Source organism: Phacochoerus africanus, chromosome 8 (assembly GCF_016906955.1).
Source record: "Phacochoerus africanus isolate WHEZ1 chromosome 8, ROS_Pafr_v1, whole genome shotgun sequence".
NCBI lineage: Eukaryota > Metazoa > Chordata > Mammalia > Artiodactyla > Suidae > Phacochoerus > Phacochoerus africanus.
In genome coordinates, this window is record NC_062551.1 from 91,797,005 (window position 1) to 91,811,552 (window position 14,548).

Sequence of the window (14,548 nt, forward strand, 5' to 3'; positions counted from 1 at the left end):
TACTGTCCTGGCAGGAGTGTAAGTTAATATGAACATTTTTAAAAAACTGCTTGGGAGTTCCCATCATGGCTCAGTGGTAACAAACCTGACTAGTATCCACGAGGACCCACGTTCAATCCCTAGCCTTGCCCTGTGGGTTAAGGATCTGGCATTGCCATGAGCTGTGGTGTAGGTCACAGACGTGGCTCCAGTCTGGCGTTGCTGTGGCTGTGGTGAAGGCCGGCAGCTCCAGCTCTAATTCAACCCATAGCCTGGGTACTTCCATATACCATGGATGTGGCCCTGAAAAAGACGAAATAAAAAACTGCCTGACATTATCTATTAAATTTAAATACATGTATGTTCTGTGACCAGGATTTCCACTCCAAGACAGCCAACAGAAATGTGTATCTACATTCACCAAAAGATAGTATGTCAAAGTTCATAGTAACACTGGTCATAGTAGTCAAAAACAGCAAACAGGAGTTCCCTTGTGGCTCAACAGATTAAGGATCTGATGTTGTCACTGTCCCAGCTTAGGTAACTGCTGTGGCATGCCTATGGAAATTCCCTGACTTGGGAACTTCTGCAAGCTGTGGATGCTGCCAAAAAAAAAAAAAAAGCAAGAAAACAGACAACTCAAATGCTCATAATCAGTAGATTGGATAAATAACTGTACAAACATAATTTATACAACATAATATTATGCAACAGTAAGAATGGTACAACAGTATGTGTGAATTTCATAAACAATATCAAATCAAAGAAGCTAGACCTAAAGGGTACATACATTATAAAGTTCAAAAACAAGCAAAACTAATCTATGATGTTAAAAGTTAAGTTACTTTTAATATCAGGAGTAGGGTGGCAGGTAGGGTAGTGACCCTCAGAGGGCACAAAGGGGTTTTGTGTTTGCAGTTAATGTTGAGTTTATTGATTTGGGTGCTGGATTCATGGAAATGTTTACTTTGTGAAAATTCATCAATCTATATATGTATGGTCCATGTATTTTTCTCTCTATATTTATACTTCTATAGAAGGTTTACGTCTAGAACAAAAAAAAAAAAAAAAAGCTGAGAGGTTAATAGCATAATGGATTGCACACGGTGTGACCGCCAAGCAGCTCTAAGTTCAAGGACAAAAAAGACCACTCTTATTATTTCCTCTTCAACTTATAGCAGCCTGCCTTCTGCCCCACCCCTATTTGCTCCTTGACCTTTGTAACATCTGACTGTTATCACATACTCATCGAAACCACCTACCATTTGGTTTCCACTATACATTTTATCCTACTTGTCATCTTGCTCTTCTGTATTTCCTAGGTTTGGTTCTTTTTCCACCCACCCTTTAAAAGTTTAGGTTCAAATAATATTTATGACTTTGAAATTTCCTCTTACTGACACAACTCTTCCCCTGTTTTCCAGATCTTGAAGTTATTTCTTATTGTGTCCTCTCACCTATCACTCTTATCTAATGGAATTCCCCAACTCTCTAGAATCTACCTTCTAACTCTAAGACCCATCCCTTATTTTTAGCCTCACCTCCCCTGCTTAGTTCAAGTTCTCATTATTACTTTCCTGTACAATTACACAGTGGTCCTGAGTGACCTCATTTAGTCTGTACTCATCAGGTTAATTAAAACATAGCTAAGACCCTATCATTCATCTGCTTAGTGCTTCACATCCACCAGAGGACAGCATGTGGACTCAAGTCCTTATATCCACCATCCTACTCCCTTCACTTCTGCTACACCCTTAGTTGCCTCTGTTTCTTGCTTTTTTCTCGAATTCTTCCCTCCTCCTCCTTCTCTCTCCTTTTCTTTTCCTGTCTGTATGACTGTCTCCTCTCTTTTACATACACGAACACACAAGTGCAGCCATTTTAAACTATTTTTAGGTAGTTCTCATAACTCTAGCCCATGCTGCTCCTTTACCGTAAGTACTTCTTCCCTAACTTACTCCTGCTTATCCTTTAAGACTCATCTCAGCCATTAGCTCTTCCCAGCAGACTTTCTTGTATCCTATAAGACAGATACCCCTCTCCTGCACTGCCTGAACACCCTATGCATATCTCTTTGTTGCACTTATTATGTAACATTTTAACCATGCTTTTCTCTCCCCCTTCCACTAGTCTATAAGGTCCCAAAAGGCAGAGGTCATTCATTCAATCAATAGAAATTTATTGTATACCTCTTAGAAGATAGGTATTGGTACTAGGTATATGGGATGAACAAATAAACACAATCCCTTCCTCTTTTAGTTTATCGGGGGAGATGTATTAAGTATGTAATCTCACAAATGCATATTTATAAACTGGGGTAAGTGCAGTAAAAGGAAAGAAAAGATAGGAAGAAAGACTTTAGTGAGGAACTGATTTAGAGTAGGAGATCACAGAAAGCTTCCCTGAGAAATACATTCAAGATATTGAGGGAGTTCCCTGGTAGCTCAACAGATTAAAGATCTGGTGTTATCACTGCTGTGGCTGTAGTTACTGCTGTGGCGTGAGTTTGATCCCTGGCTCGGGAACTTCTGCATGCCACAGGTGTGCCCAAAAAGAAAAAAAAAGGTAAGATCTTGAGGAATGAGCCAAAAATGAGGAGGAGGCACATATGTAGGCCCTTTTGCTAGAGAAAAAAAAAGTTGTCCATTGAAGGAATCAAATGGAAGCTGCTGCTTCAGTATGAGAGTAGGTTATACAAGCAGCCTGGACTGGACCATATGGGCTTGCTGGGCAAAGATAAGGATTTGGATTTAGTCTAAGTGCATTGAGAAGCCATTAAAAGACTTTAAACTGGCCACTGACAAAATTAGACATGTGTTTTGTTTTCTTTTTAATTCACTCTTATCGAAGTACCGATTGTACTGGGGCATAAAAGTGACAATGAGGACATCCATTAGGAGTCTGTTAACATAGTCCCAACAAAAGATGATGATGGTTGGGACTAGAATGGTAATGGGAGAGAACTGGACAAATTATTTATAGTTAGGATTTTTGCCCTATCTCTCCCCTGTGCCTAGAATGCTCTTTCCCCTGATCTTACAAGCCCTGCTTATCATACAGAGCTCACTTGTATGTCTCCTCAGAAAGACAGGCCTTCCCTGAGCGCACAATCCAGAGTAGCCACAGACATAGTCAGTCTTCCATGGTATCCTACATTTTAATTCTCTCCATACCTTAGTGTTATCTGCCTCATTGATGGAATGTGTGTCCTATTCATTACCATATGCCCAGTACCTGATACAGGACATGGCATTTAGAGAGTGTTCAGTAAATACTGGATGTGTGAGAGTACAGTATTATATATGCATTATAAACATACAGTATGAGAAAGGTGGGATTTGGTAATAATTTGAATTTTATCCCCCAAATCTTGCACAACATCTGACAAATGGTAGTCAAATATTTGTTAAAATATGAGCTAATCTTTCTCCTTTTCTCCTTTGCCACTGTCATTTTATTAGTTCATACCATCATCATCTTACACCAGCACTAATTGGTCCCCTTGCTTTTAGTCTCTTCCTATTTCTTTTTTTTTTTTTTTTTAATGGTACTTGTTGGGAAGAGATTGGTGGGGTGTTCAGTTTATTTAAACTGAAAACAAAAACAACCACTCAAAAAAAAAAAAAAAAAAACCAAGGAGTTCCCGTCATGGCGCAGTGGCTAACGAATCCGACTAGGAACCATGAGGTTGCGGGTTCGATCCCTGCCCTTGCTCGGTGGGTTAAGGATCCGGCATTGCCATGAGCTGTGGTGTAGGTTGCAGACACGGCTCGGATCTTGCGTTGCTGTGGCTCTGGCGTAGGCCGGTGGCTACAGCTCCGATTCGACCCCTAGCCTGGGAACCTCCATATGCCGCTGGAGCGACCCAAGAAATGGCAAAAAGACAAAAAAAAAAAAACATTCATTTCTCCCACCCCTGCCTCTGGCAACCACCAGTCTGTTCTCTGTATCTTTGACCTTGTTTTCTGTGGGTTTTTAAAACTTCTTTATTTTTTCATTCATTTACTCATTTTAATTCCACATATGTGGCATTCGTTTTTGTCTGACTTATCACTTAGCGTAAGTCCATATATATCACAATTTCTTTGTCCATTCATCCATCAATATGTTGTTTCTGTATCTTAGCTATTGAAAATATTGCCGCAATGAATATGGGGAGTGCATATTTTTCAAATTAATGTTTTCATTTTTTTCAGATAAATACCCATAAGTGGAACTGCTAGATCATATGATAGTTCTCTTTTAATTTTTTGAGGAATCTGTATGCTCTTTTCCATAGTGGCTGCAACAATTTACTTTCCCACCAACAATGCACAAGAGTTCCCTTTTCTCTCATCACCAACACTTGTCATTTCTAATTTTTCAGGTAATAGACATCCTAACATTGTGATTTTTTTTTTTTTTTTTGGAGGAGGGGGTTCTTTTCTGGCCATCTCTCAGCATATAGAATTCCTGGGCCAGAGACCAGATCCAAGCTGCAGTTGCAACATACACACAGCTGTGGCAACGCTGGATTCTTAACCCACTGTGTCAGGCTAGAAGTCAAATCTGCATCCCAGCACTCCAGAGACAATGCTCATCCCATTGTACCACAGTGGAAACTCCTATCTCATTGTGATTTGGGAGTTTTTTTGTTTTCTTTTTATGGCCACACCTGTGGCATATGGAAGTTCCCAGACTACAGGTGGAATTGGAGCTGCAACTGCAGGCCTACGCCACAGCCAGGGCAACGCTGGACCCAACCTACACGTCTGCAACCTACACCTCAGCTTGTGTCAATGCCCCGATCCTTAATCCACTGAGCCACAAGGGGAACTCCTCATTGTGATTTTGATTTGCATTTTCTTGGTGATTAATAACGTTGACCATTTTTTCATGTACTTGTTGGCCATCTGTATGTCTCTTTTAGAAAAATGTCTGTTCAGATCTAATGCCTATTTCTCAGTTAGATTTATTTCTTTTACTATTGAGTTATATGAGTTCTTTATATATGTTGAATATTAGCCCCTTTCCAGATACATGATTTGCAAATATTTTCACCCATAGTAGGCTGCCTTTTTGTTTTGTTGATGGTTTCCTTTGCTTTGCAAAAGCTGTTTATAAAGTTTTAGGTATTCCTGCTTGTTTATTTTGCCCTTATTACCTTTGCTTTTAGTGTCAGAAAAAAAAAATCATCACCAAGGCCTATGTCAAGGAGCTTACTGCCTATGTTTTCTTCTAGAAGTTTTATGGTTTCAGGTCTTACATTTTGAGTCCTTAAACAATTTTGAGTTAATTTTTAGTGTGTGGTATAAAATAATGATCCAATTTCATCTTTTACATATGTCTGTCCAATTTTCCCAATACCATTTATTGAGGAGACTATCCTCTCCCCATTGTAAATTCTTGGCTCCTTTGTCATAAATTAATTGACCGTATATGCATGGATTTATTTCTGGACTTTATTCTGATCTATTGATCTATCTATGTGCCTGTTTTTACCATACCATTTTAATTAGTATAGCTTTATCATATACAGAAAGTCCCCAACATAAGATAGTTTGACCATTTTTCAGCTTTACAATGGTGTGAAAGTAGAAATTGTACATCATATTTTGATTCTTGATCTTTTCCCAGGCACAGTTTTCTCTCATGCTGGGCAGCAGCAGCAGCACAGCTGCCAATTAGCCACACAATCATCAGGGTAAACAACTAATATACTTACAACCATTCTGTACCCATACAACTACTCTGTTTTTCACTTTCAGTATAGTATTCAATAAATTACATGAGTTATTTAACACTTCATTGTAAAATAAGCTTCGTATTAGATGATTTTGCCCAACTATAGGCTAATGTAAGTATTTGGAGTACATTTGAGGTAGGCTAGGCTAAGCTATGAAGTTTAGTATGATGGGGACCATAACCCCATCATAAGTCAAGGAAGATCTGTACAATATTTTATTTCTTTTTCTTGGCTAATTGCCGTGACTAGGGCTTTCAATATTAATGTTGAATAAAAGCGGTGAAAGTGGGCATCCTTTTCTTCCTCCTTATCTTAGAGGAAGAGTTTTCAGCTTTTCAATATTGGGTATGACATTAGCTGTGGGCTTGTCATATATGACCTTTATTATGCTAAAGTATGTTCCCTTTATACTCTCATTATTGAGAGTTTTTATCATAAATGGATGTTGAATTTTGTCAGATATTCTGTCTCTATCGAGGTGATCATATAATTTTTATCCTTCCTTTTGTTAATATGGTGTATGTAGCACAATGGATGATTTGCAGATGTTGACCCATCCTCACATCCTGGAATAAATCCCTCTTAATCATGGAGTATGACCCTTTAATGTAGTGTTGAATTTGGTTTGTTAATATTTTTTTGAGGAGTTTTGCATCTGTGTTGATCAGGGATATTGGCCTGTAATTCTTTTCTTGAGGCATCCTTTCTGGTTTCGGTATCAGGGTAATGCTGGCCTTATAAAATGAGTTTGGAAGAATTCCCTCCTGTTCTGTTTTTTGGAAACTTGAGGAGGTTTGGTATTAATTCTTCTGTGAATGTTTGGTAAAATTTACCAATAAAGCTGTCTGGTCTTAGACTCTGGGGGCAGGAGAGTTGTGGGGGTTTTTTGTTTTTTATTAAAATATAGTCGATTTACATTATTATGCTAATTTCTACTGTACAACAAAGTGATTCAGTTATACGTATATATCCCAGAAGACTGGATATAATTCCCTGTGCTATATAGTAGGACCTTGTTTTTGGGGAGTTTTTTGATTACTGATTCACCTTACTAGTAATTGGTCTGTTCAGATTTTCTATTTTCTGTTTCATCATTCTATTTCTAATCCATCCTCCATATTACTGCTGATCTTATTTTTATAAAACCCCCAATCGTATTACATCTAAAACCTCCCTTGTTAAAAAAGCTGTGCGATGCTTTCCCTGCTGCCTACAGATGAAAGTCCAAATTCCTAAGCACGTCATTCAATCTGATTCCAAATGTTCACTTCAACTTCATCTTTTTCTCCTCATGCACCATACTCTGTTAATCCTAGTCTATTAGCTATTCCCCAAATATGCCAAGATACTTTCTGCCCCCTATGCTTTTGTTAAGGCTGTTCATTGTCTCTAATGTCTCTTCACCCTACCCACCCCCAAAAAGCTAAATCTTATTCATTCCTCTCTTGGTGAAGAACTCAGGGCCCAGCCTCACAATTACTTGCTTTGGTATTCTCACATAGGACTAAGTACCACTGTAGTACTATAGCCGTTTATTAGATGTTTTCCAACTATAGATCTCTTATTTCCTCTGCTCCTCTACTAAATTATATTTTCCAAAAGACAAAAACCTTTGACTTTGTCTACCTTGTTCTTTGAATTCATAGTACCTAATATAGTAACCAGTGCATAAGAGCCCAACTAAATGTTCTTAGTTTTTTAGTATGGTAAAAAATACATAACATACCGTTTACCAGTTTAACCAGTTTTTGAGTATACAGTTCTGTGGCATTAAGCAATTCATATTGTTCTACAGCCATAGCACTTTTTATCTCTGGAACTTTTTTATCTTCGCTGACACTCTGTACTCATTAAACACTAATTCCCCATTTCCGCCTTTTCCAAATCCCTGGTAACAACCATCCAACTTTCTGTCTCCCTGAATTTGATTACTTCAGGTACCTCATATAAGTGAGTCTATAATATTTGTCCTTTTGTGCCTGGCTTATTTTATTTAGCATAATGGCATCAAGTTTCATCTGTATTGTAGTATGTGACAGAATTTTCTTCCTTTTTAAGACTGAATAATATTCCATTATATATATATGCACCACCTTTTATTATCTGTTCGTACATTGTGAATACTTGGATTGTGTCCAGCTTTTGGCTGTTGTGAATGATGCTGTTTTGAACACAGGGGTACAAGTATCCAAATCCCTGCTTTTACTTCTTTTGGATATGTACCCAGAATCAACTAAGTGTTTCTTAATTAATAATGAAATTAGACTATATCTTGCTAATGTACAAACTTGTTTTTTGCTTAACTTAGTCTGTGGTGAATATTTATCCAGAAGTTTAGAAATCAACAGAATATGCCATTGCCTTCTATAGGGTACCAGCCGTCCTTCACACTATCATGTTTTATGGGATGATAACTGCTTTACTGCAGATGAACTTCAGCTGCTAACTTACCAGCTCTGCCACACTTATGTGCGCTGTACACGATCTGTTTCTATACCTGCACCAGCGTATTATGCTCACCTGGTAGCATTTAGAGCCAGATATCATCTCGTGGACAAAGAGCATGACAGGTAATATGAGAGCATGACAGGTAAAATGAAAGCATAACAAATACAGATTCTCACTCAAGTCCAACTATGCTCTGTGTGAAGGATTTTCTTGGGATATTTCTTTAAGTGTTTTCACATAAGCATGTGCCTCTCTGTTCACCATAAAGTACTGCCATTAGAATTAAAGTTCCTTAGTCTATTAGAGGAGTCAGTGATCCATATGAAAAGCAGTGATAGAACTGACTGCCCCAAATAAGAGTTCCCACTAAAAGGTACAGTCTAAGCTTGTTAGTAATAGTATGATAGTATGTTGCTTTACCAAATTAATTCAGGAGAGAGATTATTGGTAATAAGTGATATATACAGACAAAATGATAGGATGTCTTGGATTTGCTTCTAAATAATGCTGGGGAGGTAAGAGAATTAAAAATTGGCCTTGAGTTAATAATTATTGAAGTTGGATAATAGACACGTAGGAGTTCATTATACTGGTCTCTATTTTTTTTTTTAATTTTCTACAAATAATATTTTTCAGAATTATTACATCAGCATAGGGTTTGGTTTTGTGTTCATTGCCACTTTTCTTACAGTGCTGAAGGAAGTCATGTTTCAGGACAGAGCAACGGACGAGATCCACAAGCTCTTGCCAAGGCTGTACAAATTCACCAAGATACCTTACGCACAATGTACTTTGCTTAAAAAGTCTAAGAATATTCTCTGAAAGGAAGAACTGGAAGATGAATTTACATACAACTTATGTTTCCAGTGGAGTCCATTGAGTGGGAATGCCTCCAGCCATACAGAAACCAACACTGTGTGGGGGCCAGGGTCTGATCTTTATGCTGATACAAGGAAGATTGTTTACTTCATCAAGGAACACAGCACCATTATGCAATATGAAACCAGCCAACTGCTTTTTTTGTGCGGTCTCCTGTAGGAAGTATCGCAATTGTTTTGTTTTCACTTTCTTGTAGTCAAACCCTTTTAATGCCTTTACCTCAAGTTGCTTGGCAGCACAACTCTTTGCAAAAAAAAAAAGTAAAGAAAAAGTAAATGATGGTTTTTAAAAAAAACACAGCTATATGAATAATCAAAGTGATTGTTCACAAGTTATGTGTGCAAAAAATTAATGTGTATTCGTGTATCCTTGTAAACGGTATCTGTATATTTTACATATATACATGCATACTGCATATGCATATATATCTGGATCTACATTGATAATAGATATATATGTATCCGTGTATATATTTTACAGTTCATTCCATTGGGGAACTTTCTTTCCCTTTTATTATCCTCCCACTACCACTTTTATTTCTCTCTCTACCTCCCTTGCCTTCATCACCTACATTTTTTTCCTGATGCTACCAGTGACATTCAAATGTTCATGTATCCGGTTCATTTGAAAATGAAGCATGGCAAACTAGATTTTTATTTTTATTTTGCACACCATACTCCTGTCTCTTGTCTCATACACAATTCCGAGTCCTCAACTCTTAGTATTGCTTTCTTAAGAAACAAGATTATTATATATATGTTTTTGTGAGAGTGAATGTTCGCCCCTTCCTGCTCTGAACTTACATTTGCCATTCGTGCAATGTGTACATAAGCAGTAGCAACCCAAACTATTCATTTTCCTTAGCGAGTTTGTTAAAGCTGCTATAAATATTTAAAAAAAAAAAAAAAACCTTGTCAGAAGGTATAACTCTCTCTCTATAAGTGATATGTATCCTAAAGCCTTCTGTTTCTATGTGTTATACATAGAAATCCCTTAAAGCTTTTATAAAGGGTAAATATTTTAAGTGATTGGAACTGCATAGGGTTGAGGCCTCTGAAATTGGGTGGAGAGAAGGGGTTGTTGAGGTTTCTTTTATTTTTTATTTTTTTGCTAGTTTACTTGCTGCCTCTCATACCTTAATGTGATTTTCATATATATATATTTTTATATATATGTGTGTATATATATAAACATATATGTATGTGTTTTGAAGTATAGCTTCCTTTTCTTTTATATTTATTAGAATAGTGCTTTAATAATTATAGAATCGTATTGGCAACATCTTTTATAGAAATATAATCATGTTTATTTTAAGAACTGACTTGTTTTTGCTCTCTTTTAGTGCAATAAGCAGTTTTAAAAGAAAGCCGTGTCTGTTTGACATCTCTACCACAGATAGTGGGAGAAACAGGCACCTCCATAATTTTACAAGGGCAAAGTAATACAGCCTTAATTTCAGAAGGAAAGTTTTGTAATTTTCAAGTTTAAAGCACGTCTTTTAAAAATCATAATGAAAATGAGGGAAGTTAATTTTCCTAAGTGAGTCTGACCTTGAATATTAGAAAAAAAGTTGAAGAACTTTGATTTAAGTAACGACAATGACTAGCTTAAGATTTAGAAGACATTTAAATTCTTTGAAAATAGATATTTATTGAAGAATCATACTGGTGAGGTACCCATCTTCATTTACTAAAATGAGTCAGGAAAATATAAAATGATATTTTTAAAACTTTTTTTGCTAATTCATCACCGGTATAACTTTCCTTTTAAAATTAAGGTGAAGGTGACAAAGGAAGTTAGGACTTTGATCATTCTAAATGAGTTAAATCACTGAAATGTTGAAAAAAACTTGCAAAACTATTGTTTTATTGACTTTAAGATATTAAAAAGTACTCTGAAGCTGTTAAAACCAAGTTCATCAGTAACCTTGGATTCAGGGGAGCTTTGCACTTTGTGACTCATGAAAATTGCATTTTAAATTTTTTTTTTTTTTTTTGCACTGGTTCAGAGTATAGGTATTATGGAGTGTTTCCAGTGGGCATTGTTGTTAACCTTTCAGAATTCCATCTGCACATGAAAACAAATAGATTAGCTCTTTAGTTTCTCTCTTACCGATAATCTACACTTATTGCCAATTTACTGTATTTTGAGCCTAAAATCTGAGCCCATGTCCTCCAACAGGTATAAAATCTTTTGTCCCTCTGCCAGAAAACTAAGAAAGTACTGTATTTTGTATGTTTATTATATTGAAGTGTCTGAAATGCAATTTACAGCACTGTTTCAAAGCTCTTTACATAAGGTAATATTTGTGTAGTATATACATTTTTCTCCCAACCCTCCCCCCTCCTCCAAAAAATTCCTATAAAGCATGTATTTTTTCTACATTGAAATTTCACTGAATATAGTCCAGAACATGGGCAAGAGGAGAAAATAGTATATCCTAGGTGGTAAAAACTTGATTGCGTGTGTTTGCTCAGTATGAGTAAAACCTCTCCCTTTATCATTGGGAGTTGCACAGACTCATGTGGGAAACTTCAGGGCCCAGGGAAGAACTCTAGACAACCTTTGCCTATTTACCGCTTTACCTAATTTACAGTCACTTAATCTCACATGTGCTAAAGTAAAGCCCATGATTTAAATCTATTTAGAAGGACTTTTACAGAGGAAAAAAAATTAATATAAAGCTTTACCTTTGAAGTGAGTTCTTTTTAGGGTGCTCTTAGAGTTTCAACATCGCTAGTTAAAAGTTGGTTAACTTGAAAGTATATGTATAGTATATTTCTATTTTGCTTACTAACAAATTGGTATATCAAACTTAATTACAAGAAACTTTGTGCTTAGAATTTTAAGACAAAAGACTAAGTGGCAAATATTTTTTGAAATTTGTTTTAATTGTTATTATACGTCTAGTGTAGAATTGATCTTTTTTATTTAAAAAAAAACAAAACAAAACAAAAAAAAGGTTATTTTGAGCTTAATGGTCATGAAACTCAACAGTGACCTTTCTGTTCCTATCCTTACTCACTAACTATACAATGAATGCTAAATTTTGGTCTGCTGTTTTCTGTGATATATGAGTCACTTTAAAATGTCAGTCCCAGCAACTGGTATACTTGATTTTTATGTGAAGAAGAACTGGGAGTTTAATGTATATTCTGGATGGCAGATGTGTCTGTGTAAAGTGCTGATACATGTTTTATATTACAGTATCGAGTTACTGGCATTGAGGACCATGCGTTTCTAATACTGTAGCTGCTATATTTATTTAATGAAGTAGAGTCTGACGTTACTGCACTAAACAGTAAGGAGATGAGCAGGATTCAAGGCTAGCATTACCCCCCCCCCATTTTTTGTCCCTTAAGAAAGATTAAGAACATGAAATATCAAGGTAACAAAGGGTGCTGCCGGTTTAGTTTCAATTTAATATCAGGATACTCTTTCTTTGTTTTAGAAATGTGGATTTTGACTTTAGCAGTTTTGATAAAGGGTACCTCAGCCTCCTCAGTACTGATTTTTGGCATATTTTCACAGAAGTATAGATGCCCTTTATTTTATTTCTTAATATTTGCCTTTTAACAAGTTTCTCAGAAAGAGTATCCTTTTATGGAAATCTTCCTGTTTATAACCTATTAATTTATCTATCTTCCTAGAAGAGAGTCTAGATGGGATTCTAATAGGAATATACTGGGTGTTTTAGAAGGCACTTAATAAAGATTCACCTCTACCTTCTAGCATAGAGACTCCTAGCCTTCTAAAAACCTATACTAGTTTTCCAAACTAGGTCCTCTGATGACCCACCACTGCCTAAAGTTTACTTCCTCTAATGAATGTTAGTATGTCAGACCTCATGACAGGCTTAGTTGTGACAAACATAAGGTATGTCTAGGGAAATAAAAGCTGAGTTGCCATTCAGTAGAAATGGCTGGCAGAGGATCTCATTGTTTAAAGGAAAGATGGACACTCATAGTGCTACTAATAGATCTAAAGGATGTATTATAGGCCAAGAATTAGAGACTATTACTCAAGGAATTTGGTGGGTGTTTGATTCAACATGAATTTGCCATGGTTGTTACTTTTTATGAAATCCATGAAGCTAGCCACTTGGATTCAGTTAGAATGTTTTGTAGCCTTGCTATTGAAACTTAGTAGTATTGTTTCACCAGGAAGCTTAGCAGACAACTCTGCGTAAATTTTATTCAGTATCCTTAAACCTGGCTTAAATACATTTAACTCATCCTTTTTAAGTGTTTTCCTATTGAGTACTTTTAAAGACAGGTTGCCCCCAAGAGTAACTTGCTACTTAAATTATCTTTTATGAGTTATCAGTCAAGCTGCAAAAAAGACACCATTGGCCTGGCACCTTTATTCTGGCTTTTTGAATCCTTTTCATTCTTTTTGAGAATTCATGGATGTCTTAAAGCTTCAATAATCATAGTTGGGAGACTTTATATCAAGTGAGGCCTTTGTGAGTGGCAGTATAGTGCTGACTCCAGAGTCTGTTTTCCTTTTTCTTTCTCATTTGATCATATAAAGCACTTTGTAATTTATAGGAGTCAAAAAATAAGCCAAGAGTAATATGTTAAATCAGTACATAAATGTGGGAGTGAGAATTTTCTCCAAAAAAATTTTTTTTAATTCCTGCTTATACTAAGAACATTCTTGATCAGTGGCAGTGTGGTTAGTGAAACCTAAGCTGACTCCCAGGAAGAAAAAAAATCAACCTCTTTCTCTCTCATATATATATATATATATATATATGTACATGTATATATACATACATATATATATATATAGAATCTCAAAGGGAAAATATTTTTTACTTTTTCCTAGTTTTAAAAATGGTACATTTCAGTTTATAATTTTCCATGTGGGTCAGAATAATTTATTTTACCTAATGGTCAGGGCTTATGCTAATATTATCTACTGCTAGTTGAATTTTGTTTTTCTTTGCCCATCAAAGATAGTGCTCTAGATTTTTACATTGTTGTAAGAATATTTTGATCTTAGAGTATGGAAGTTAAAGATTTTAATTTGAACTAGAAGGTTAATAAATTCCATATGGAGGGTTGAGATTTACCAATGAGAAGCCCTGTTGAAGTATCAGGTAGCAAACAGTGTGACAAAGTTAAAATGCTGTTGAATCATCCAGCCAGCCACTGGTCTCCCTTCTTTTTTATTTATTTATTTTTTCTTCGTCTTTTTATGGCCGCACCCTTGGCATTTGGAAGTTCCTAGGCTGGGGTTGAATCGGAGCTGCAGCTGCTGGCCAACACCACAGCCACAGCAACGCAGGATCCAAGCCACATCTATGACCTACACCGCAGCTAACAGCAGCACTGGCTCCTTAACCCACTGAACGGGACCAGGAATCAAACCCGCGTCCTCATGGATGCTAGTCTGGTTCGTTACCACTAAGCCACAACAGGAACTCCTCTCCCTTCCTTTTTGAAATCAATGTCTGAGGTAACCAAACTCTAACGTGTGTCTATTGTTAGGGTCTCAGTAAAGCAAAGATGT

At 36.4% G+C, this 14,548-nt stretch overlaps 1 protein-coding gene across 5 annotated transcripts in view; it reads left to right on the plus strand.

The window, feature by feature from the left end:
- Window positions 1-13,776, plus strand: part of LOC125134260 (protein argonaute-3) — a 141,701-nt gene extending 127,925 nt beyond the window's left edge. For 3 of the 5 annotated variants that reach the window (XM_047793330.1, XM_047793329.1, XM_047793331.1), the window contains 2 exons: window positions 8,075-8,274; window positions 8,844-11,913. In XM_047793330.1, coding sequence (XP_047649286.1) covers window positions 8,075-8,274; window positions 8,844-8,952 — 309 coding nt within the window. In that variant the 3' untranslated portion in view covers window positions 8,953-11,913. Of the gene's footprint in view, window positions 1-8,074; window positions 8,275-8,843 lie in introns of all 5 variants that reach the window. The other 2 variants (XM_047793328.1, XM_047793332.1) reach the window with 2 other exon arrangements.
- The last annotated feature ends 772 nt before the right edge of the window (window positions 13,777-14,548 follow it).